The 27,148-nt window shown below is 40.0% G+C and overlaps 2 protein-coding genes across 4 annotated transcripts in view; both read right to left on the bottom strand.

Moving 5' to 3' along the window:
* Nucleotides 1–15,141, bottom strand: part of adora2b (adenosine A2b receptor) — a 32,056-nt gene extending 16,915 nt beyond the window's left edge. Inside the window, exons 1-2 of the mRNA XM_041801500.1 lie at nt 15,035–15,141; nt 14,390–14,853 (exon numbers count right to left, since the gene is read on the bottom strand). Of these exons, the coding sequence (XP_041657434.1) occupies nt 14,390–14,709 (320 nt within the window). The 5' untranslated portion in view covers nt 14,710–14,853; nt 15,035–15,141. The remainder of the gene's footprint in view (nt 1–14,389; nt 14,854–15,034) is intronic.
* A 4,787-nt stretch (nt 15,142–19,928) lies between these two features.
* Nucleotides 19,929–27,148, bottom strand: part of specc1 (sperm antigen with calponin homology and coiled-coil domains 1) — a 150,236-nt gene continuing 143,016 nt past the window's right edge. For all 3 annotated transcript variants that reach the window (XM_041801084.1, XM_041801085.1, XM_041801086.1), the window contains one exon: nt 19,929–21,022. In XM_041801084.1, coding sequence (XP_041657018.1) covers nt 20,933–21,022 — 90 coding nt within the window. In that variant the 3' untranslated portion in view covers nt 19,929–20,932. The remainder of the gene's footprint in view (nt 21,023–27,148) is intronic.

Below are 27,148 nucleotides of genomic sequence, written 5' to 3'. Positions count from 1 at the left end.
AGCTGGATACTCTAAGGACTGTGAGATTACGTCCACAGAGGAGGAGGGCACTTCATGAGGATCAACTGTATATGACTAAATCATACAGATTTAAAAAGATGTGTCCGTTTAACAGAATTTTTCTGTTCTTTTGTTTTCCAGTTCAAAAGCTCACCACACCTCCACCAACACTTCACCTGAACTCGTTGGTCATGTATGGACTTAAATAGAGTAGAAAACACCCCAACAAAAGCATTATATTGAGCAGTTTACCACTGTGAAAAAATGTATGATTATAAGATCATGAGCATGCTTTGAGCAGCAAATTAAATTCACTCTCAGGACAAATTTAAATTTAGGACTGGATTACACAATGTGATGATTCACTATGTGTCCATTCATGTTAAATCAACACAAACATTATAAGACTGCAAAGAATAACTCAACAGGCAAATAATAAATCTATAAAATCAAATAAGTTTGTTTTCACATGATTGTGTCGAACCATACTCTAGCGTGCCCCACCAGTCTGCTTTCACATCATTTTCTGCCTGAGCACGCTTGCATACGTATCCTGTCACACAAGCAGGTTGCAGTAGTTGGTTTCCAAATCTGCCAAGTGGAAAAAAGAGGAAGAGACAACCACAGCGATGACTCGGGTAAACATTTGTGGCGTCAATCCTGCAGGCTAAGACTGATGTTTTTAAATTATTTTTAATGCAACGAAGAGGACCGTCTTCATACTTCTACATGCCCAGATGATGAAGTGGGTCTGTTCTAGGGCTGTTCAATTAAGGCAAAATTCATAATCAGGATTATAAACACATTTCAGTTAGGACCACTCTCGTCACACATTTTACCATTTTACTGCAAAATAGATATTTACTTATCAGTGAAGGCTCTGCTCTAAAGATGCTCCCTGGGTTAGTCAAGCAGCATGCTTTGACTTTCCAGGGAGCTTATGGCTAGAAACCCATATATGGATGGATACTGAATACAATAATGCTGTATTCAATATCATTTCAACAAAGTCCAGATGTTTTCCAGCTCTTCCACTTTATTGCTCAGTTATAAAGAAAAACCAGACTCATGAGCCCAGTGTAAGTGTGTTTGGGATTGAAGCTCATCTCTTCAGCATTGTGGCGAAGTGAGTGTGTGTGTGTGATACAGGGGAAGTGACATAACCGGGGATGGGGATTGAGAAAGAGGCAAACTAAAGTGAGAGGCTCAATAATTTTGTTTTTTATAGAAAATCTGCACATATTTGATTTTTTTGGCACCAGTTTTTAACACCCAAGAATTCTTCTAAGAGATTTCAAGTAGGGATGTTCCGATACCATTTTTTCCTTCCTGATATTGATTCCAATACCAAGGTGTTGGGCATTGACCGATACTGTAACCTTGCAAAGCAGATGGATACACCAGTTTTTTCACTGACAAATCCATCTTGCAAAGCTCCCATCTGAACCGTGTGGGCCTGGTTAGAAAGTGACAGGACCAATCAGCGACAAGGGGCAGTACTTTCAGGCGCAGCAGAGTCGAGATGTAAACAAGCAGCAGCAAGAGCTGGTGCAGTTATGGAGGAAGAGATTAGCGTGGATGCTGCTAAAGCGCCAGTTTTACCGGAACTTGACGACATTTCTTCATTAAAAGAAGATCAAAGAACAGCAGGGAGTTGTTTTCTTTTCAAAAAGGACAAAAGTCAAGTGCTTACATATCTATAGTTGCCATGTTTCGTGTTATTCGCATGTAGCTGCACACGCACAGCTTGATAGCGGCTACGTCGCGTGTTTTGTTGCTCTGATTGGCCCGTAGAGATGTGACAGACAGAACGTTCACCCAGTCATACTCTGAGTTTTTTTCAAAGCCTCTGCCTTTTCTCAAACGTTTCCTACGTTTCCTCCAACGTTTTCCTCTGCTTCAGCAGATAAAACTATCTTAGTTTTTTATGTTTTTGCGGAGTTTGTGTGGGTGTTTGGGCTGAGCTAGCCGGTTGTTTACTCACTGCGCAGCCTTCTCCATTCCGTTTCTCTCTCTCTTCTCGATTCAAAACACGGCGTTGTCAGGTATAAATAGAGCAAGGGGGTGTACGCATTACGTACTACCCGACATCACTTCTGTTGCGATTTCGTGGAAAATTCGGCCCAAGTTCTTCACAGAGAAATTACGCCGCAGGCTTATACAGGCAAACAAGAAAGACATAAAGACCTCCTTCTACACATTGGGATAAAGTGCGCACCATTATTTACTCAAAAGTGGGAAATTTTAAAGCAAAAATCTTACACAGAGCCCCTTTAAGTGGTATCAGACGTATTTCTGATACTGGTATCAGAATCGGAACAACTCTAATTTCAAGGACAACTGGAGCAATAGTATGGTGAGCGAGTCGAGACATACAGATAAGGAAGTTAACAATGATAAAAATCAAAACATGAAAAAACATCAGTATCAGCACCAGCACTGATAATGACCAAATACTTTTAATTAACATTGTTGCCAGCATTGTTGCCCTGATTTCCACTGTAAGTGCATCACTCAGTTCAGTCTTCAGAAAATGGTTTTAGCCAATAATGATTGGTTCTCATCAAGGCAAGAAAATTCAATTTCACACCATTTTTCTTTTTAACTATTGTATATTTAATTCGTTTTTTTGTTTGTTTGTTTGTTTTTGAGATCTTGACCTATTTATCTTTTTATTTAGGGTAGCCAACGCTGGTTTTCCTTTCTCACAAAGCCTTGAGGAAACATCTGAAATCAACTCTTTATCATGGAAAACAAGCACCGATAACTTTAGATTAGAGCAGGAATAAGGCAAGATCTCAAGAAAACTGCTGAAATGTGCTTGCTAAAGGAAAACAGAATGCATAGATGTTCTCTTAGGGTGTCTGTGTTTAGGAGAGGAGACCACTGCTAATAAACTGATAAAAAAACTAAGGCATGACAACTAATAAACTCAGAGCAGAGTTTACAGCAAGATGGCAGATGCTTATATTCTACACCTATATAGCTCAACAAGACAGGCAGATAATAAAGAGAAAAACTGCAGGTTTTCTTTGGGTCTTCTGATTTAAATCGTCTACTTTTAGAGGAACTCAGACCTGCTTCCTCTTGTTACTGTCCTCTCTCCCTCTTGTTATCACTCCCCAGAACAGAAACCACACAGGGCCCATTTCCCAGAGGTCCCATCTCCTGCTCATACCCCCTCCTCTTTTTTCTCTGTTTGTCGGCAGGGAGAGGGTGAGCGGCTGAATGGATTAGTTCTGGCATGACCACAGCACGCTGGCATCTATCTTTGTTTTTCTTTCTTCCCCTGCTCTATTCTCCATACATCCCTCCTCTTCTGTCTGTCGCTGAGCTTCCGCCCGGGGCCACAGACCTCTGCCAGCCCACACACACTCTCCATACACTCACAACATCCGCCCAAATGTCCGCAGTCCAGCTACGAACACAGTCTAACAGGTGGCCGTTCACACCGACAACACTGGCTGATTGGCAACACTGACACACACCAACCCCACCGGCTGTTTGACCGTAGACAAGAGAGCAATTCTGAGCATTTGCATCATGAATTCTGTGTATGAGAAGTTTGTAAAAACAAGTTGTGTAACATCAGGGCAGGTCCTTGTAAACACAGATTTACATTTGTAAACCGTCATAGTTCAATGAAAATGTGACTGTGCTTGTAATGTTGACAGAGAAAGGTAAACACAGACTGATCTCTGTCATGAGGACGACACTCACTGCTCCAGACAGAAACAGAGCGTCATTCTGTTTTTATACTTCTTCTTTTTGGTGCTCATTACTAAAATGAAACTGCTCTCAGAGTCTATTTCTGACAAATGAAAGCAGCCTCAGTAAGCAGAGCAGGTAGTGCTCTTCATCTCAGTAAAAGGAGGCTGTGGTCAGCCTGGTTTCACTGCAACGTACACGAACAAGTACAGCTAGCAGACAGAGATCACCGTGGGTCTCTGCTCCCCTCCAGTTCAACAAAGATGGACAAATTAAAGGACGAGGCTGAGTAAATGACTGGAGACACATAAAAGCAGATAGGTCTATACAGGGAACAATGGCTCACTCTATGTTTGATGATGGAGTTTATGTAAAGCTTACACTGTGGCTACCACAGTCAGATCTCAGAATAACACAAGGTACCACCCATGTGTGAAACATCAAAATCAGACCACGGTCCAATGAGTCAGTAGCTCCATACTCAAACTCATCATAGATTGTTACAGGTAGTAGCAGTTGGAAAATATGCCTTATGTTACGATTTGGATGTAGACGTCAACATCTCTGTTAGTCAGTGAAGTGTGATGCTAGAGTTAGGAGTCATTTAGCTTAGCTTAGTTTCAAAGCCAGAGGTAACAGCTGACTTTTTTTTTTTTTTAAGATTTGTTTTTGGGCCTTTTCGTGCCTTTATTAGATAGAGGAGGACAGTGGATAGACTCAGAAATGGGGACAAGAGTGGGGAAGAGACATGCAGCAAAGGGCCTCAGGTCGATTCAAACCGGGCTGCCCGCATACATGAGGCGTCACAGCATTTCTTTAGTATTAGTGTTTTTTAAAGATTTTTAGACATTCTTGTTATCAAGTGTTTATTTTCATTATTTGAACTTTATGTACAGCCCTTTGAAAGTGCTTTTACTAAAAAAAATATTTTTATTATTATTATTATCTATAAATTAACATTTAAAATGCAACCATGTACTTTCATTTTTTGTTTGAGATAAATTAGTACATGAATGGTGTTTAAATTAAGAAGTTTTAGACCTATCAGCATCATTTGAGGACAAAGAGGCAGTCACTAGGGGCATGGTTTAGTTTTACTGCAAGCTGGTGAGGAACAATAACAGGCAAAGAGATTAGCTCAGAAGTAGCTACAGTGGTACTTCTATCTGAACTAAGCAACATTTATTTATTAAAAGAACCATAATAAAAGCTTTTGTTGGTGGAAAAGATGGTCTTGCTCTTCTCCTGACCAGCTTCATCATGTTTCTTTACTAGCTGGCCCATGATTAGAGAACAATCCTGTACTGACGTGACAATGGCTGGTTGTCAAGCTCGAGTTCAGTCTGGCACACGCTTGAGATTTCTACAATCTAGACCAATTCTGATGATGTGAGAGACCTCACTCATGGTGATAAATAATGACAGATTTAACAGTATCCACTCTCAAAACTTCAAATCTGGTGAAACGTGACTTTAGAATAAACAAGTGGCTAGCTGATAGCTACCTGCTACAGCTGTTATGGAGGCAATTTGGTCCAGCTCCTCTCTGTGTATGAACACTTGTGTTGTTGTCACAAATCAACAAGTTGGTCCTCCATTTCTGATGTCCATCCAAATTTATGCTTCATGTGTACTATCATCCATGTCATTTATTGTTTCTTCTTTTGTTCAGCTCGGTTCCTCATTGGCCATTGTTCCATTCAACTTGACGATCCACAGACCGCATGTTTGACTGACCTCACTGCTCACCCCAAACAAAAGGTTTTCTGATTGTAGATACTGAGCATGTTTAATATTAAGGTTTTCAAATTGGAGCGGCTAAAATCATTGTCTGAGCAGATCAGAAAGGGAAAGATAATTTTAAACACAACATAACATGATCTGTCAAATTACTCTTGAAACCATACGGTAATCAGGCCTTTTCTGTCTTAGATTAAGGCAGAATCTGACCTAAAATCGACATGGTAACCTTGTGACATGTGGCTTAAGACTGTTTCAGACCAGATGTCTGAGATATGCATCATGAATGTCAACTGCCTACGTGTGCGCCATGTGTCCCGCATGGAGAATTAATTTTTTTTGTGCATGTGTAGTTTTGGATCAAAACAGACAGGAAAATGATAAATGGAGAGCCGTATTCACCTTGTTGCATTACATGCATGTCCAGCATCTGATCAGCTGATCTTTACTAAATGATATTGACCTGTCTTGCCTTGAACTCCACAAACCTATTTGTTCATACAGCTAATATTTATAGACAATAGAGGCAGCGTTTTATAGCCAAAATACTGGTTGTTAACACCAGAGGTGCAAATGGGTCAAATTTACCTGAGGCTGTTCTTTAATGTATCTTAATGTGGATGCAATTTTTAAAAAAGTCAGTCTTTGACTTTTCCTAAAAGTTTTTTTATAGCACCCGTTGTCATAAAAAAAAATCTTGGCCTAACCCCAAATTTTAGTAATGGACATTTATATATAGAACCACCATCAAGGTAAGATTTACCCCCATAAGAAAGTCTTGATTTTCTCACTGCTTTATTTCACACCAGCAATAAATGGATGGCACCATGGAAATACCTTCTCTCTATTGCATTATTGCCTGATCAAAAGTCATAGATCAACCATCAGCATGGATACAACAGGCAGAAAAAGACATTCATCATTGTTGAATGTTAAAAGTAATCTCAGCACTTTTAATGTAGAAGAAACTGGTTTCATCTTTCAGGATTAGCAATCAGTCCAAAGATGATTTTCTATGTGATGGATCATCTTCCAACAATGGTCTAGTTCTCTGTCTGTGGTTAATAAGCTGTTCAGTGTCTGTGGTTAATTAATAGTCCTTGAACTGTGCAATTTTAAAAAATCAAGGCACTTTAATAACAGGTCAGTTTTACCCATTGGCTGTTTTAGGTATAAAGAGATCCACGATGGTTCTAGTGTTAAAATCGGCAGACATTTTCATATCCGCTGATACTGATATTTTACATTAAGTTCATATCTGCTGATACTAACATCATATCAGTGAGATCGTGCATCTCTAATGCTTATCAAAACTAGAAAAGCACTCGGGGAGCACAGACCTCCGCCATTAGTCCTATCTCCCAATAGTGAAGAATCCTTAAAAAAGTTCCTGGATCCAGACGGTGATCTGGATCACTCCCAAAATCGAACCAGTTCTTCCTTATGCCATTTCTACATTTCCTGAAAATGTCATCAAAATCTGTCCATAACTTTCTGAGTCATGTTGCTCACAAACTAACTAACAAACTAAAAAACTAACTAAAAAGCCCTGCCGATCACATAACCTCCTTGGCAGAGGTATTAAATATCTTCTTGCTGCAAATTCTCATTAAGGGAATGAAGGATTGTAAATCAAAAATCTGCATTTCTAAAATGTTCAAACTAGCATTCCAAAAAACATCTGAATGATACAGAAATATTTCCCAAGTCTTTGAGATGATTTTGTGGAAAAGCTGAAAAAAACAAACAACACTGACATGATGTTAGTGCAGCATGTTCATGACATCCTGTGTGTTCCTCTGGAGAAACCAATGTCAGACTACTTTTTCAGATTTCTATTGTCCTCTTGTTTCCACAGCTGATCCTATTTTATTTCAAGACTTTGTTTTTGTTGTGCGGTAAAATGATTGCCACAATGAAGGTCTGCAGATGATACATGTCTTCCTGCATGTCTGCATTTTGAAGCATATTTCCAACTAGAACATGTGTTCTAGTCATTTTCAGTGAAAAATGTGAATGAGTTCTCTGAAGTCCAGCCACTGACAAGATCATTCTCATTTCTTTCTTTAGCTCAAATAACAACCTAACTCCTGTACATTGTCCTTATTTGGGAAAACCTAAAGCAAAAACTTCATCTAGGATGGCACTTTCACGCTGCTGCATCCACAGAAACAAAAACAAGATGACGATGAAGCTGGAATCAGTCAATTCAGCAGTCTGACGTAAGACGATGCCGACTGTCTGTGACCACGGTGAGCCAGAGCTGCTGGTGTGGGTGTGGACGCTCCTTTTATGTGTTAAAGGTTATTTGAAAAGCTCCAACGGGTCAGAGGGACAGCACAGCCCGGGGCTCTTTCTTTCCTGTGGTAGGCAAACAGGGGGAGACGGGGGCTTGAAGGGAGCACTGAGTGGGTGTGTGGCTCTGTCATCTCATGGGGTTTCAAACATCTGGCTCTGGCCTTTACCATCCGCTAAAAAACATCTGTGAAAACGATGTTATCTGAGAGAGCTGAGGCCCCAAAGATCTGACCACTGACGTGTAATCTGAGCAGAACAGGCACACACTGCTCTCGTTATCACATGTGTGTTGTCAGGGTGGGAACTCTGCTTTCAGGGGAAACTGTAAAATGTTGAGAACTTTCTACAGACTGTTAGGAGCTGCTTTCTGCTTTACAGGCAATTAGAGTTCGACGAGAGGCCTCAAAATAAGGAGCGTTGTTGCTTCTGTCGGACAAAAATAGAAGCATAAATGGGGATTTTACGAGTCAACTGTACTCCAAGACGAGTGTCAAACTGTCCTTTCTTGCCAGAGTTTGAGCCTAATGGAAATGACAGCACGTCACAGCCCTGCAGCACAGAAAGCCCTCTAAACCACATCCAGTAATCACCACATCTACAGCAGCCAGTAAGAAAAACACAACCTGACAACTGTGTGATACTGTAAAACAACAAAAAAACACCACAACCTGCAGACAGATGCTCCCTCTGTACTGATAAAGCTTTCATTCTTCAATGCACGGAAATATCCAGCAGGCCTGTGCTGCTGCTGCCCGTCTCTGCTTCCTCAGGCGGTCACGCTCAGAGTTTTTCACAGAGGAGCTGGCTGGCCTTTGCCATCAGGATCAATAGAAGTGACACACTGTGGCCAGGTATTGATCTGAAGGCTCCTCCTGCTGTGTCACAGCAAACAGCTGCACGATGCATGAGGAGCAGCTTTTTGAGGAGCTGCTGGAGGTGCGAGATGAAAAATTTTGTCTGTCGCTATAACCAGCACACTGTGCGTAAAGCTGCATTAATCCTGGCAGCTATTTTAGATTTAGTGTAACCTAAGTTGTTGCGGAAAATGTGATAGAGCTTCAGTCAAATGCAAAAACAACCACGGCTTCAGTTTTTTTCTGTTGACCAATCATAATGAAGAAGTGGTGGACCTCTGATATTATCTTTGTCAACAGACAAAGGACTGGACAGGACAGAGGCGGGGGAAAGAGTTGATCATCTTTTCAAGGTTACAATTTCCATGTCTGCAGCTGCTGTTAAAGGGATATTTCAGTATTTTTGAAGTAGTTAGATAAGGCTGTGGTTCTCAGCTGGTGGGTCTGGATCCAAAACTGGGTTGCAAAGCTCTTTCTAGTCCGTCATGATTTTATGCCAGGAAAAAAGTAGCAAAAGTGTGTATGGACATAAGAGTACATTCATACATGCATTTGTAAGGTTTTCCTATGAAGACAAGAAAGTTTCACCATTTGTCCCAAGATTCCTGCATATTTTTCTCCTTTTCTTTGGATGAAGTCAGGCATACACTGTGCAACTTCAAGCTATGACAGTCATAATGGAATGTCAGATCAAACTGTGCACTTGAATCACCTACAATGCACCTACAAACCATAGCACACGATTTTCATGCTCGCACCATACACTCTTGGTCATGCTCACACTGAAGCCAGGGTGGACTGTGACAAAAATCAGCAGAGTTTTCTTTGAAAAAGTCTCACACACTGAGGTGGAAGTTGTATCTAGTCATATCCTCTCCTTATATTTTCTGTCCTTTATTATATTGGGGGTGTGGGAATTCCTGCTGTTATGATGATTTCAAATGCTGTCTCTCAGGGTCTAATTGTATTGTATGTATTTACAATGACCTCCTCCAGCAAGGCAAAGACAAGATGTTTCTGCATTTTTTTCCTACTGGCCTCTGTGTAAGTTTTATCCACCTACAAGCTACGCTGTCCGTAAATTACTACAGCACCTCTCTGTCGAGCTCAAGCCACTTCCTGGAGCAGTGCATGTCTATGACCTCATTTTGTCTTGTCTCGTGATTAGCCAGTAATGACTGTGACAGACAGAATGTTTGTCCAATCACCTCCCGGGAAATTTTTGAAAAGTCCTGCCCTTCCCTAAAAGCTTTGTATGGGAGCTTTCCCATATGAATGTGAAATATATCCATGCAATAATTATATGTAGGGGAGCCGGGCTCCACTGAAAAGGGCACAAGCTCCCTGAAAAGCCTCTAATAAGAGCGCGAAGAAAGTTGTCAGCTTTTAGATTATTGTTTTATTTCATTTTATGTAAGTTTCCTGAAATAAAGATATCTCAATGGTCAATGCATCTATTCCTGCTGTGGTCATTCATGCATGGCAGTGTTGCACTGAAATAAAGCCCAGAACCTCATAGGTACCTGAACTTATTAGTGAGTTGGCGTGGTATGGTTACTGACGTCATTAACTTCCTGCTGCCTGTTAATGCTGTTAACTCTAATGTTGGCCATGCAAGTCTGCTCTGTGCGTTGTGGTGCAGCAGTTTTGTTCTGACCAAAGGCGAGTGTCCTCTCACTCGGGAGGTGTGTCTGGAGCGCCGTGCTGTACAGGGCAGCCCTGAGCAACTCAGAACGAGAGGGAACAAGATAACTGGAGAACTGCCAATTCAAACATTAATAGTATGTCAAGAGCAGATTATTTTTCCTTGCTGGGGTTGATTTGCAATTCATTTGGACATGATTCCATGTTTTCTTTTGCTCTTACCATGGGTGAGTGCACTATAAAGTTTAAAGGTTTATGTTTTCTACAAAAATATGTGGTTTCATGTAAAATTATGTGGTTTTCCACCTCAAAACTTAACTTCACGTCAATGGCAGCGTAGTAGCTTTGTGACCCGCTGACCTCCCGATGACCTGTTGCTCATGCAACAGGGTGAACCCTTATTTGGTAAAGTGACGATTTACTGTTAGGAGTCACAGCATTGTGTTGTATTTTGACCGGATACCTTGCATGTTCTTCGGATACTGTGTGGCTCGATCTGCTGTTCATAGATTGACGATTGTCAGCATATGTGCAGTGCATGTGACTTGGAACACTGTGGTGTAAACTGGAAAATGGGACTCCTCCAAAAGCCACAGAATAATTCAAACACTGATCATGAAACAGTCAGGTTGGTTAAAACAAAGTTTAGGAGATGTTACCACTTGAGATGCCAGATTGTAACAATCAGGACTGATACTGATACTGATGTTTAAAATAACCATCGCCGATAGCCAATCAGTGTCAATGTTTCATTCTTTACTTCTTTTGGTGCCAGATTTCCACACATTTTCTTGCTAATAAAAACAAATCCGATTTTTCAAGAGGTCACTTCTTCTACCTAAAAAAATCCTTTTCTCCAATCAGCTGTTAGGTGTGCTTCATACCAGTACTAAATAAAAATACGCTATTATTCATACACTGTTGACATCTGTTTATGCCATGTTATTTGCTGACGTGTCTGTCAACTTCTGCTGATATCCTCAATACCAAAGATGAGGCGATGCGTCAGAGCGATGCTACTCACCATGGCTGCTTTGAACAAAGAGGATGACCCTCAAACTGCAGCAGTGGCTGATATTATCTCTCTGCATGCTATCCACTGCAACAGTAGTAATTTGGTTTAATAAGATGCAAATATCACCTCTGTTCATGCTCTCTCACACAGAAGCTCCTCCTGCTCTGTCACCTCACCTCTGCTTGTATTTTGACAGACAGACTGTATGCAGAGATGAGAAATATCATGGCGTACTTGACAGTCAGGCACAGACATTTAAGTATTGTCTCGTTAGCAAAAACTAAACATGCATTTAGTTCATTTTTATCATGAAATATATATTTTTAAACATACACATACACAAACATACACTTTTGTCCAAAATCAGATGTATGGAGAGCTGCATGGTTGTGGAAATTGTTAAAAATACTACTCAAAAATGTCTATCAGGGAATACCCTAATTAAAGTGAATGCTGTGTTTGAACCATTTGGAGTAAAACACCAAACAAAGTGTCTTTAGAAGGTTAGCACACTTAAGTTTCTTCCCAAACTGTCAGAATCACTGTAGCTGCAACTGGTACTGAATAACACAACAAAAATACAACAACAAAAAAAATCCCATCTTAATTTGCATTGTGAAACAGAGGCCTGTAGCTGTGAGGTATTAACTCAACTGGACATAAAGCTAGAGCTGGTTCAGGTTCAAAGATGATGACAGTCAAACAGAAAATGAGGATTTTACACTTGTTCTTAAGAAGAAAAGGCCAGATGTGTTCAAAGTGGAGACTCCAAAAAGGATTGAGATTGGCAGAGCTTTTACTATAAAACATTGCTAATAATTCCCTAGAATAAAGACAGCGGACTTTAAAAAACAAGTCAGTTGATCTTTATGGATGTAATTGTGCTTCTGGTCTATTTGGGTGGATTTAGATTTTAGGGACTCTTTCTGATGCAGCAGGACTGATTCTGGTGAACTATAATGGTAATAGACTACTTGAAAAGACTGTTTATGAACAAATACAGCAGTTTATAGGCAAAATAAGTTTAGTACAGACCAACATGTGTAACAAGAAGGTCTTTCTATTGGAACTGCTATAACACAGATGACAGCCTTCAGTATGTTGACAATAATTGTTTAGTTGGAGCAGTGCTGCTTGATTTTAGCTCTACTTCTGATGCTCCTAATCATTAACTGCACAACATTTGTTGAAATGTTACAAATTTACACCAAACACAGTCAGGTGCTTTAAAAGTTATTTGTCTAATAGAAAGCAGTATGCTTTAAGGAAGCTGCTAGGGACCCCTACTATTCTCTATATTCACCAATGACCATCCTCTTGTTTTAGATCAAGTGGTTATACGCAGATGATACAACTCTTTATCTACCAGCAGGATCAGTTAAGGATCAGTTGAGCTGTGTTTGGATCAAATTTTAAGTTAAAAGACAAGCCACAGTCAAACCTTTCCATTAAAGATGTGTTTGCTGAGCAAGCTGAAGAAGTCAAACTCTCTCTCAGACAGCAGACTGAAGTGGTCAAAGCAGATTGAGAAAAATCTGGCAGTTATGAGAGAATGTGCTAAATGTCTGTCTCTATACAAACATTAGTACTCACTCACATGGACTACTGTCCAGCTGTGTGGTCAATCACATCTAATACAGACTTAGAGAAATCACAGTTAGTCCAGAATAGAGCCGTAAGGCTGGCACTGAGCTGTGATAAAAGAGCTAACATCAACAATGAACACAACATTAGGCTGGTCATTGGTGAAAGAGAGGGTTATTATCTTTCTGCCTTCTTTTTTCATAAATATTTTACTGTATAAATGCCAAATGTTTTATTTAATCAAATGCTATTTAGTCATAATGGTCCTGACTTCAATACAAGACACGCATCTGATGGGTACTCTACACTTTCACTCACATATACCAGCTCAGGACAGCGTACCGTCATGTTTAGAGGTATGAAAGTATGGAATAGTCTTCCATCAGACATCCCAAGGTTAACTAGTAAACGTGTTTAAAAAAGTTCAAACAATATCTAATGTCCCAGACTTCCTCAAAATAGGCTTAATCAAATTCCAAATATTTAATTTAAGATTTTAGAATTGCTTTGGTTATCTTTTGTGTACCACTGTGTAAGGGGAAACATAATACGTAGACTACATTTAGACAACATTTAACATAAGTCAATGAGAGATTACCTTTTTAATTGCCAGTAGGTTTATTTTGGTCACAGTGGTGTCCATTGTAAATGTAATTGTATTGTCATCATTATCAATGTTTTAATTATGATTTTAACATCTTGTATGTTTATCCTGATGAACTCTTATTATTGTAATCTAAATGGATTTTTAATGTTTGGCGTTGTGGACATGTTGCCGCTGGTGGCCCCTCTGATTTTAAAAAGGGTAAAATAATGTGTCCCTTCGGTGCTTTCTGGTGTAGGGATCCAATTTAAAGTTACTGAAGAGGTCTGAAGGATGGTTAATAAAGAGCTAGTTCATCCATGCTGGCATGAATCAGTCAGACTGGCCTTCAAAAGGGCAGGTGATACACTTTAAGCTTTTTTAATGAGGATACAACTGATGTATACGAGGCAGTACATAAAACACCTGAATGTACTGGGTTAAAGTTAAAACACCTCAAAGTGTTTGCTTAGTCTGACTCCAGCAGGTTGTCACTGTTTCTAGACGTTTAATCTGATTATCATTCCACGTTTAGGCTATTTTTACCCAGGGAATTAAGCTCCACAGGAAACCGATTCATGAGATCACAGAGCTGATTTCCCAGAATTCAATTAACTTCTATAGAGGCTCCATGTCAACGTCTACAGACTTTGAGAATAATGCTGAGCTCTTTTAAGATGTCAGGATGAAGGAGGAAGTTTATTTTCTGCCTTTCTGGCACCCTGAGTATTAATAAGTGATTAAATAGCCAGGACACTTAGAATCCTGATAATAGATGTGTGGCTCCTCTCCAGTCCAAGAAACACCAGGGTCAAAAGGTCAGAGGACTTTAATTCACTTTGATTAAGCAGACGAAAGAGTCTGGGGAGTTACTGTATTCACCATTAGATTCACTCAATCTTATTAAATGCAAACTACATCTAAAGGTTTCAATGCCACTGAAGAGATAAAAAAAAAACTCACCTCAGAGGGATTTTCACAGCCAGATATCTGTCAATAGCAATAGCAAGCAGACTGAAGATGGAGCTTTGAGTCAGTACCAGGACGAAACAAGCCAAAAAGAGGCATCCATAGAAGTCCAGGTAGATGCCGATGCTGATGGTGATGGCAAAAGGGATGGCGAGGCAACCGACCAGAATATCAGCCACAGCCAGAGACACCAGAAAGTAGTTGGTGGCGTTCTTCAGAGTGGTGTTAATCGCGACAGCCCAGCACACCAGCACGTTGCCGGATATGGAGAGAACAGCAATAACGACTTCAATCACGATGTAGAAAGGACTCATCTCAGCAGAGTGATTTAGAGACCTGCAGGCTGATCACAGAGGAGACGGCCACCCACAAACACTGCTTTAATCCCACAGGAGTAAGGAAGTCTTTCTGCTGTAATCCAGGAATACTCCACAAGTGTGAGCTGCACAGCCAGCCATCTGTTGGAGCAAAAGGACTGACTTTATGTTCAAATTAGAAAGACACCGAGATTTACTTTTCCTGCTGAAGAAAGTTGACCAGTCCGGTTGTAGCAGCGTAATTATGCATTATCCCTCCCTGTCTGCTGCACGAATGCCAAAATAAAGCATCATGAAGTCAGAGGACCTTGTTGTCGCTCACCTTCATGAACCAGGGCATCGTCTTTGGGTGATTTCACACCAACAACCGGCGATCTGTGGCACGTTTCAGCGGCTCTGTAGCGCAGGCACACTGTGACACAACTTAACCACACAGCAGTTTTGAAGTAGAGGGAGAAGCAAGAAAGAGGAGGGTGAAAAAAACTCAATTTCACAGAGAAGCCACGCCCCTAACACACACACACACACACACGATCGTGGCTACAACTACTCTAATATGGGTGGAATCCCGAGTGAGCGTCACTGCTCCGCTGAGTCCGTGCGTAATTACGCGCCAATTAAACTGCACCCACCGCCTCCTCCACGTGCTCTCGGTTTAATGTCAGCGCAGTCCCACTTTAACTGTAAGCACATAGACGTACGCGCGCCCACGCAGCTCAGAGGTATGCCACTGCATCTGGTTTCAATCAGTGTTTGACCCTCAGGGAAGACTACAAGGAGATAAAACAATCAAAACTCCAGTTATCTACTTATTTGACAAAACAAGCAAAATAGAACTGATTAAGTCCATACAGCTTGCAGTTAATCACCTTATCCACTACAGATAATTTTTTTAAGTCTTATTTTGTCAAATTTATTTTTGTTTATTCTTTAGTTCTACTTCATAGTTACCTGCTGCCACTGAGAGGCTTTTCCTCAGTTTTCCCACATTCCATTATGTTTTACAACCCTGGCAAAGAGCTTTAATGGCCACAGTGGAAAAGCAGTTAACCTCCAGTACAGAAACACAGGAATACACAGGGGCAGTTTTAGTCTTTTGGTGGCTCCAGGCAAAGACCAATATAAGGCCCTTTTCCATTTAGCTAAAAGCAATTATACTGAGAAAACACAATATTCTACAGCATCTCTTTAAAGGTAACAAAGCCAGAGAACTACAGGACATACCCAAACCTGACATATAAATAGTAGAGTTGGGCAATATAGCCTCATAATTAAATCACCGGGATGCAGATGGTCTAGTGGTGCAGGTGGTTCCCATATATGTGGAACAGTCCAGGTTCAAGTCCAGCCTGTAGCTCCTTTTCTTCATGTCTCTTCCCAGCTCTCTCATCCCTGTTTTCAACTCTATTTACTGTCCTCCTCTATGAATGAAGACACAAAAGCCCCCAAAATATCTCTTAATAAATAAATAAATACATCATGACATGTCAAGGGAAACTTGTGATACAGTATGTACGATGGCACAGGGAAAAGTTTTGATCAATGATTGCAGTTTGCAACAGCATCTAAAACAAAATGAGAGCAGAGCTCATCTTTATGTGTGAGCCAGAGCCATAGATCACCCCTATGAGATTTATAGGTGTGTCTTCAAAGTGTTTTAAATTCAACCAAGAAATACCATGAATTTGCAGATCCGGCGTAGATCATTTAAATCAGCATGAAATCATCATGACCAGTGTTGGGGTCAGCAAATGAATAGCCTTTCATTAGCAAGTACTGTGCAAGAAACATGCCGATATCTTTTTAGCTCTGCAGGTCTGCTGAAGCACACCAAAGTGTGTTTTTTAGGGTTTACACAGAGATTTGTCTGAATTTTAAAGGGCGCCTTAACAGGAGGCCCAAAAAGGCCCAATTTCTCATAGCCAAACTTATTCCATACAATTAAATTGGCTCTTTTTTTTTCTAACCAGATAGACTGTTTCATATATCCATAGTATTGATACATGAAACAGTCTATCACATTCACATTCATCTGGAAAAGCTCCCATAGGAAGTGTTTGGGAAGGGCAGGATTTAAAAAAAAATTCTTGGAAGGTGATTGGGCGAATGTTCTGTCCGTCACATTTATTGACCATTGGCCAAAAACAAGGTTGTATGCCTGCACAGCTCCCAAGTAGGAAAACGCTGCCGTACATGACCAGTGGAGTAAGATGTGGGCAAAACTTTTGCCAAGTCTGGTCTGGAGAAGAGAGAAAGCCTCTTCTCTCACAAGAGAAGCTTTAAGTGTGACTCACTTCTTTTCTTAAAGAAAAAAATGGCACAATTCTAATAAAAAGAGCTGCTGTTCTTCAGCTACATTTGAGCTAATTCCTTGGCGGTAGCAGTATACACTGGCTTACAGTGCAACTAAACCCTGCCTGTAGCTACAGCCTCATTCTCCTGAAATGAAGCTGATTGGTCCAGTGTTCAGTTCAGCACAAATGTCGAGGATTGGAGCTTGTCAAGATGGATTTGCCTGAGGACAGAGAGTTAGGCAAATCCATCTGCTTTGCAAGGTTACCCTTTTTCTGTAGGCGATTTGATTCTTTAATTGAATCTCCATTAGTTTTGGCCTTTTCTGGCACCTTTTTTCCTGGAGTCCGCTGTTGACTTTGTGACAATACAATTTATACAGTTCCATTCACGTCGTTTATCACAATTCACAAATATTACATACCACACACTATACATGAAGGCTGTAATGTTGCACATAGACCTCTGAAATATTCTTTTCAAACAGAAAAACATACCTGCATTTGATACTTGGAGGGTGTTCATATTGGCCACTAGGCAAGATATTCATATTGCGATATGGTACTTTTTATCACATAAACATTTATACTGGTATTATCATGGCTGGTATGATACGGCATAGCACTAATGAATACTCAAACCTAACAGTACTTACTCATCAGCTCTTTGAAGCACATCGTTTCAAATTCATCACATAAATATTTTAACATGTCTCTAGGTCAGGTGTAATGGCTAAAAATATAGATATGCTCAGTTTTGGTAAAATATCCATTCTTCTGCCCAGAGAGGGCAAAACATTTTAAACATTCAGGGCTTAGCCGAAACTTAAGAGGAAATTTTGTGCTTATCAGACAGTTACATGCATTATCTTCAAGCCATCTTAACCCAATAAAGCCTGAACACACAAATTATAGCCAGAAAATTTCTAAATTTTTAGAACTGAAAGGTGTATTTCACTTTCTACTGAAATCCAAAAAACTAAATTTCCATAAAAATTAACATATAATTTTTTTGTGTCTCATTTGATACGTTAAGTATTTTTTGTTACTTATAATCCACTTGAGGGCATTTTTATCATTTTAAGATTGTATTCAGATGTTCTTTTTTAGTAATTTATAATCATATTGATTAGATAGAGGTATCATAAAAGTATGGATCTAATATGACACAACAGGTTTTAAGGGGTTTAATAAAAATGTAGATAAAGTAATAATTTATTAAAAAGAAACATGTAAAGCCAACTTCCTTTTTAATGTCTAATTGTTTTCAGAGTATCCACAGTCATTATGAAACAACCAAATCATTTTCACTTCTGACTACTGAAAGAAGCAGAATAGTCTGATATTTGTCTTCTAAGGATGCATAACAAAGGGTAAAAGGAAGTGAGATTAAATGTTTTTTATTGACATTTTTAGTTTTGAGAAGGAACCTATGAAACCAAATGTGTGGCTAGTTAATGGTTAATTTATGAAAACACTTCAATGTATGTATAAGATCCATCCATACATTTTCTATATTGCTGGTCCCATTGGGGGTCGCGGGGGGGCTGGAGCCTATCCCAGCTGTCATTGGGCAAGAGGTGGGGTACACCCTGGACTGACATATAGAGACAGACAGCCAGGCTCAAATTCACACCTACGGCCAATTTAGTCAACAATTAACATAACAAGCATGTTTTTGGTGGTGGGAGGAAGCCGCAGTACCCAGAGAGAACCCACGTATGCACGGGGAGAACATACAACTCCACACAGAAAGGCCCTGACCAGGAAGTGAACCAGGGACCTTCTTGCTGTGAGGCAACAGAACCAACCCCTGCACTGCCATGTAGCCGGGTATACAAGATGTTTAAAGTTAAGAAAAAGGTTTGATTTTGCTAGTTTAGTTACAACAATTAAAGTTTCTTGTGATTAGGAGGTTCCATTTGCTTATCATCATTATCTGTTTCCTTTGCATTAACCCATCTTAATACTCAGCAGAGTCCTCCTTTATCTCCCCTCCCAGGGTTAGGCTGGGCCCAGAGCTGCAAACCAAGCGGCCCACCTGGATGGCCCTCTCCCAATGCAAACTCCATCCTGCCCAGGGAGCCATTCTCTGTTCAAACCAACATCTTGTGCTAGGATTAGGCTGGGGAACTGCTCCAGGTATTGGCTGGGGGTCCAGGGTGCACCCCAAGTTGTCCGATAGGATGTGCCCTATGAGTAAACTCAGCCCCCGATGGCACAAAGCCATTGCCTCAGAGCCCTGCTTTTTTCAGTGGGGTCAAACCCTAATGTTATGGCAGGGGGAACAATCTGGGTATCTGTGGGACCCGAGTTAAGTCCTAAGCTGCCCGACTAGATGTTCCCCCGGCGCTAACTCAGATCCTGACATCCTGGGACCACTGTCTCTGAGCCCTGCTCTTTTCACCTGGAACAAACCCTAACATTCAGGTAAGGGTTAGGCAGGGGGACAGGTCTGGGCATTGGCTGGGGCCAGGACTAAGTCCTGAGCTGCTGGACTGGATGAAGGGCATAAGCTATCCCCTTGCTCCACCTTCGCATCCTTCACAAATTTGAGACCTCGCTGTTGGAGCCACAGGTCTTCCCCAGGAAATCTTTCAGTTAATCCAAATCTGTTTAGTGCTTTTTTATCCACTTTTTTACCCTTACTTACATTAGGATGCATTTCTTTATCATTGAAATAAATGTAGAAAAATACCTCAAATCTGAGGCACATCTATAATCACTATATCTTGAGGGCCCTTGGAACCTGGGGCCCCAGGCAACTGCCTACCTTTGCTTATGGTAAAAGGGCTTCTGGGAACACAGACTGAGGAGCTGTGATTTTCACTGAAGAACTGCACTGTAGAAAAAAATATTTTATGTTGAAACATGAGCTGACAAATAATGAAAATAAACCATTCAATCCTTTATTAAGCCATTTCCCTCCAACAAGCCTCCCATTCAAACATTTTACTATAAAACTTCAAACATTTCCATCAATATTCTTACTTTCCAGGATACATGTCCTCTAAATAAATAAATAACACTTTTATCTTCCAAAACGTAAGTGCATTTTCAAATGGAGGCTTGTCTAAATCGTACTACAGAGAAAGTGTTGTGCCTCAGCTGTTACATGTAAAAACATATCCTCTTCATCTTTTAACATGGCATGCCAAACATGTTGATGAATTTATTGCAAAGCAGCCACAGTACCATTGTTAATGAGAGAGTCCAGATGGAAACGTTGAAAATCGACAAAGAAGAGCACAAAATGATGGTTTGATTCAGCCAGTCAGTCCTGAATGTTGTTAACAGACATAAAGATCAGTTTTCATTAAAAAATATGCCTAAAAAACTATCATCTACTCTTGTAGTGTTGAATCATTTTAGTGTTGCATCACAGATGGCAGCAAGAGTTTATCTTGTTCCTTTTTTGAAGGATACACAATTAAAGGTTGAAAATATAGAAAAGCTTCAGTTCAACCCAAACATGTCAGCTCAAAATAGTTTCTGCTCTGCAAACTCCAGCATGTTCAAACTCAGTACACAGAGTGATCAAAATTTTCAGCAAATAGGACACAAGGTTAAACAAAGTTGGGTTCACATTGGTTCAATCATGACTGCATGATGTTTGGGGTAAGCAGACGTCACACTCACACCGAGGGTTACACTCTAACCATGCATAGATAGTCTGGTATATGCTGTGTTTTGGCGGTAGATTTGGCACGTGTTCATGTGTTTCCTCACTGCAGAGACTGGCCCTCTACAGAAAGAAAACAGCAGCCTTATGTGATTTATTACTCAGAAACAGGGAACTCCTCGATTACTGTGATTATTTCCAACGGTGAGCTGGAGAGGCTGGTCTGTCTGTCCATTGCTGCTGAAGTGACACAAAAGTGCTGCAGTGACTTCTATCCATCACTCTCCGGCCCCTCTCTTCCCTCTGGTCAGGTCTCAAAGTATTTGTAGATCTGAGAGACGTACTGCATGACGCTCTGCCAGTCCGGTCTGTCAGTCCTCATCAGCTCTTCCATATCCTGTTTGGAAAAGAAAGAAGATTCTGAAACTTGGAGTGGTGGAGTTTTTGTATTAATGAGTTTGGAGGAGTTTTGTGTTTAATAAACAGCACCCCCCTCAGGATAAGCAGTAAACAGTGCAGAGAAGGAATTCAGCACTCGAAGTTCTAGCAACACTGCACCAACAGAGTCGGATGTTTTGATTTGAAATATAAATACTTCATGTTTAATGTAAATGTAATCATTCTAGCAAAATCAAACGATGAGCAAAGATTATATAAAATTACTCTTGAAAGAAGCATCTGCCAAATGTGATAAAAATGGATGTAAATGTCAGAAGTTAAGCTTAGCCAGCTCTAAAGGTTATAAAACACTGGACTAAACACAGGTATCACTGCCTCGCATTAGCTGTTCATATGGCACATTGCTTTGGGCAATAGTACATCCAACCCCATTGCTCTTACTTTGATTGGTAAAACTGTCTGCATTCTATGTTTTCTTCTGCTTTTTCTTCTTTTGATTGAAATTATCTTTATTTTTTCTGTGCTTTCACTTACACAGTCTTGCTTACAATCTTTAGCCAGTGTATATAATAAAATAAAAATGGCACATTCATTTTTCCCTCTACTTGACAAGCCTTTCAGGGTCGGCTGCTGGGAAGCATCCACACAGCATGATGCTGCCACCACCGTGCTTTGCAGTGGGGGTGTTGTATTTTTGGTGATGTGCAGTGTTTGGTGTCTGCCAAACTTAGCGTCTTGTCTGATGGCCAAAAAGTACCATTTTGGTCTCAACAGACCAAAGAACTTTCTTCCACTTGACCATAGAGTCTCCCACATGCCTTTTGGTAACTCTAGTTGAGATTTGATCTGAGTTTTCTTCAACTGCGACTTTCTCTTGGCCACTCTTTCACAAAGCTTTGACTGGTGAAGAACCCAGGCAACAGTTGTATGCAGAGTCTCTCCAATCTCAGCTGCTGAAGCTTGTAACTCCTTCAGAGTAGTCGTAGGTGTCTTGGTGGCCTCTCTCACTAGTCTCCTTCTTGCCAATCACTCAGGTTGTCAGGACAGCCTGATCTAGGCAGGTTTACACATGTGCCAAATGCACTCCATTTCTTTATGATCTATTACACTGAACTCCAGGGGATGCTGTTTGTTGTATCCAACCCCTGACTTATACTTTTCAAAAACCTTTTTTCTGAGTTGCTTGGAGTGTTCTTTTGTCTTTGTGGTGTCATGGCAGGCAGGAATACTGATTAACCAGTGACTGGACTTCCAGACATAGGTGTCTATATACTATAATCACTTGAGGCACATTTACTGCACTCAGGTGATCCTCATTTCACTAATTGTGAGACTAAAAGCAGCTGGCTGGACCTCTGTTGAATTAGATCAGTCACTTCAAAGGGATGAATATTTATGCAGTCACTTATTTTACCTTGCATATTTTTATCTAATTTGCATTATGTTGTAGAAATCTGTATTTACCTTGACATTAAAGAGGATTTTTGATCCTCCATTACAGGCAGTTTTTTTTTTTGTAAAATATGCCATATTATATTGAACATGATTGATTTATAACATCAATAAAAGGGTAAAACATCCAAGGGGATGAATACTGATAGGCACTATATAACTTAGTATACACTATTTATTTGTGGCATCAGGATCACATGAGGTATTTATACATTTATTCCCCAATACATAACAAAAAAGAGGACAAATAATAATAATGAGACACTTAAATTCACATTCATGTTACAAAAAGCAACATATTGACATAACTTTGTTTGAAAACAATAAAATGTCTTTGTTTCTAACATCACTTCATGAATTTTCTTTTTTTCATCCAAAAATCATATATGGTAAATTTACAAATACACTTAAATGATGCAGTGAGAAGCAGCTTCAGCATTTGTCAAAAGAAAATAACTTCATTCAACTTTTCTGTTTTAGTCTAAGAGACTGATATCAGCACACTGATTAGGAAATCACAGCATGTAAGATACTGAAGTCAGCTGTAACAATATCTAAGCATCAATCCATCAATTTACCTCTTTTGGAGTATCTAGCATTAGATTGCACCATGTTGCCAATTTATTGATATTTTTCTTTAATTTGGTTGATTTCTTCAGGTAATCTACAGTAAAAGTTTCTTTTAAGGACCAGGCTGACATCAGGGTTTCATGAAATTCTCTTAAGAACAAAATGTGAGGTTAAATGAGGAAAGGACAGGCAAACTGTGTGTTTTATGTGCATTACATTTAACACTGACAATGTAATATCAGAGAACACTGCTGGATTTGTTTTTGCAATATGAGTCTCTAAAGGACATTGTGAATTATTTTAGGTTTTCTGTTAGTTATTACATCAAATCCAAAATCACTCATAAGCTGCTCCCTACCTAATGGCCTCTCTCTAGAGGACTTTAATTTGGGCTTAATGGCACAATAAAAAGAGAAAAACATCAGACACCACTAGTCGACAGAATTAACCCTGCAACCAATGCATTTAGGCATGTAGATGTGCTAAAGGTAATTTACTTAAGTTCAAACTGATCATCAGAATAGAGAAGAAAGGTGGTTTGAGTGACTTTGAGCATGTCATAGTTGTTATTTTCACACAGAGTATTTCAGAAACTGATGATCTACCAGCACAGCTATCTCCAAGGTTTACAGAGAATGGCCAGAAAAGGAGATAATATCCAGAGGGTTGCAGTCCTCTGGGCCAGAATGCCTTGTTGATTGCAGAGGTCAATGGTTCAAACTGATAGGAAGGCAAGAATGACTCAAAAAAAACATTTGTAAAACAAAGGCATGTAGATAATCTCTGAACGTGTTACACGTTGAACCTTGAAGCAGATGGGCAACAGCAGCAGGGGACTATTTTGGATGTCACTCCTGTCAGCTAAGAACAGCAAACTTAGGCTACAACTCACAAAAGCTCACTAAATCTAGCCAATTCAATAATAGAAAACATAGCCTGGTCTTAACTGAGTCTTGACTGATGCTGCATCATCCAAATGATAATATCAGACTTTTGCATAAACAACATGAAAGCCTGCAAGACAAACAACAACCACGGCATGTTCAAAGTCACTAACATCATCTACTTCCTCCACTCTGATGCTCAGTTTGAACCTCAGCAGATCATGTTGACCATTTCTACATGCCTACATGCATTTCAGTTAGGACCACTATGTCAAGAAACACACATGATTTGTGGTTTATATATTTTCTCTTATTAGCAGTTATTAATTTGCTGCCATTGCTATTATTTATATTCAGCTGTGTGGCTGGTCTCAGATCCTCTCTACAAGCCTATGTGGAAAGCATCAAGCAGGAACAGCACATGTCCCTGCTCTTCCTGTACCTACAGACAGCCTGAGGTAGGGAGAGAAGCAGCAATAAACCCAGAGCAGAGCAGGCATCAGTGACAACAGGACGACACTGATCACGTCAGATAAAGCATAGAGGGGGAGCTAGGGTGGAGGAGGATTGCAAGAGCAGTTTGCATAGGGAGCCGCAAAGCATAGCCAGGCTAGAGCAGTTTAAAGTTGGCAACAAGGGTGCAATTAACCCACAGTGTGCTTAGAGCAAATCAGCTAGCCATCAGCTGACGAGGGCTTGTGTGAGATCAGCTCAAATATATAGCTCCGTTGCCTGCCTGAACTAAAGCCATATGCCCAAATTGTTGCTGCCATGTGACTGGCTGATTAGATATTTGCTTTAATAAGCAGTTGAACAGGTGTACCTAATGAAGTGACCGATAAATGTATGGTGCCATATAGACTCATACTGGTAAAGTTCCAATAGATATAGACCAAGATATGATCTAGACCCACACTTAATCTATTTATTTATTGTTAGAAGGGCTCTGAGATACCAGCGTTTATTAATGAAGATGATTTGACAAGCTAAGACATAACCTTGTGAGTCTCTAACTCATGATGAAGGGGCCTTTTATTTAGGTGGCATTGATGAATTCAGGGTTATTTACTGTACATGGAGTGTTTTAACAGTACAGCATTAGAAGACTCATGTCAGTGATGTGAAATTACAGTCAGCAGCTCTGAGACAAACTGTCTGTTGATGGTGAGTCAGACAATGAACCATGTTTTCACATGACTTCATCTCGAGCCAGCATCACCACAGCTTCCGCTAGTTCAGATTCATACAAAAGCTTTGGTGCAGTCATCTTCATGTTGGAGAGGAGGATCAGCTGCTGAGAGTTTTGTTTGTTCAGATTTAAAAACAGAGAGTGGAAATCCTTCAGCGGGAACTCACAGCTACAGCTCTTTATCTATTTACAGCTCCATTAACATGGGAACAGGAATCCAAACTTGGAGCCACAAGAATGTAAATGGAGAGCTAATAAGATAAAGAAATGTGAACTTTGGTTCTCAGGGAAATTTTTTGGTCTGATTGGCTTTTTAGATTCTGTTCCAGCTGGTTCCTCCATGATGAGCTATCGTGCTGATTTGTGTATTTTATTAAGTCATCTCAGAAAATATTTGTTTTTGTTGGAAACATTAAAAGAAAAATTAATCTCCTGTACCTCAAAAAAACTTGAAGCTGTCATCAGAAGCAACACTGCATGATGGCATGCACAGATGGAGAACAGGGAGGAAGTTAGGTCATATTATTTTAACCCTTTCATGTCCCAGACACACTGCACATGTCAAACATGTAAGTAGAATGATTACAAGGGCCACCAGGATTTTTTGTCACATACACTCCCCTCCAAAAGTATTGGAACAGTGAGGCCAATTAATTTATTTTTGCTGTAGACTAAAAACATTTGGGTTTGACATCAAAAGATGAATATAATGTAAGAAATCAACAATGCAGCTTTTATTTCCAGGTATTTACATCTGGATCTGATACAACACTTTAAAGATAGCACTCTTTGTCTGAATCCACCCATTTTCCATGTGAGCAAAAGTAATGGTGTGTTTTGTTGCCCAGGTGTGTCCTTTAACATAGATTTTTCAAACAATAAATAGTGCTGAATGTCTGCTCTAAGTTTCAGATTTGGGTTTTGCCTGTGTGGACTGCATTTATATTTAGAAGTATAACCAATAGGAAAACCAGAAAGCTGTCTATGGTTAAAAAAAAAAAAAAAAAAAAAAAAAAGCAATTGTGGGGCTGTAAAGAAAGACCCTAGGATAACTGTTAGTGACCTCAGCAACAACCTCCAGAGGACAGGAGTGAAGGTATCACCATCTACTGTTCAGGAGTGAAGGTATCACCGTCTTCTGTTCAGGAGTGAAGGTATCACCGTCTACTGTTCAGGAGTGAAGGTATCACCATCTACTGTTCAGGAGTGAAGGTATCACCATCTACCATCCAGGAGTGAAGGTATCACCATCTACTGTTCAGGAGTGAAGGTATCACCATCTTCTGTTCAGGAGTGAAGGTATCACCATCTACCATCCAGGAGTGAAGGTATCACCATCTACTGTTCAGGAGTGAAGGTATCACCATCTTCTGTTCAGGAGTGAAGGTATCACCATCTTCTGTTCAGGAGTGAAGGTATCACCATCTACTGTTCAGGAGTGAAGGTATCACCATCTTCTGTTCAGGAGTGAAGGTATCACCATCTTCTGTTCAGGATTGAAGGTATCACCGTCTTCTGTTCAGGAGTAAAGGTAGCACTGTCTACTTTTAGCAGAAGACCTCATGAAGAAAAGTACAGAGGCTGAAGATGCAAACCACTTATTAGTAAAAAAAAAAAAAAAAAAAAAAAAAAAGAAAAAAAGAAAGAAAAAAAAAAGGAAAGCCGGGCTGCTATTTGCCAAAAAAGTACAAAGATGAGCCTTTAAATTTCTGGGGCAAAGTTTTATGGACTGATGAGACAAAGAAAAACTTTTACCAAAGTGATGGAAAGGCTAAAGTCTGGAGAAAGAAAGGATCTGTTTATGATCCCTAAGATACAAGCTCATCTGTGAAACCCAGTGGAGGTAATGTCATGGCTTGGGCTTTCCTGGCTTAACTGGAATGGGCTAATTAATCTACATTGATGATGTAACACATGATGGCAACCAATTTTAAGAAAGATGCAACAAAACTGATTGGGAGATCCTTTATCATGCAGCGCAGATAATAATCCAAAACACACTGCCAAAACAAAGAAGGACTTCATCAGG

The sequence above is a fragment of the Cheilinus undulatus genome, linkage group 12 (genome assembly GCF_018320785.1).
Source record: "Cheilinus undulatus linkage group 12, ASM1832078v1, whole genome shotgun sequence".
Taxonomy (NCBI): domain Eukaryota; kingdom Metazoa; phylum Chordata; class Actinopteri; order Labriformes; family Labridae; genus Cheilinus; species Cheilinus undulatus.
The sequence above is the reverse complement of the archived record's forward strand: the minus strand, read 5'-3'. Positions and strand labels throughout refer to the sequence as shown.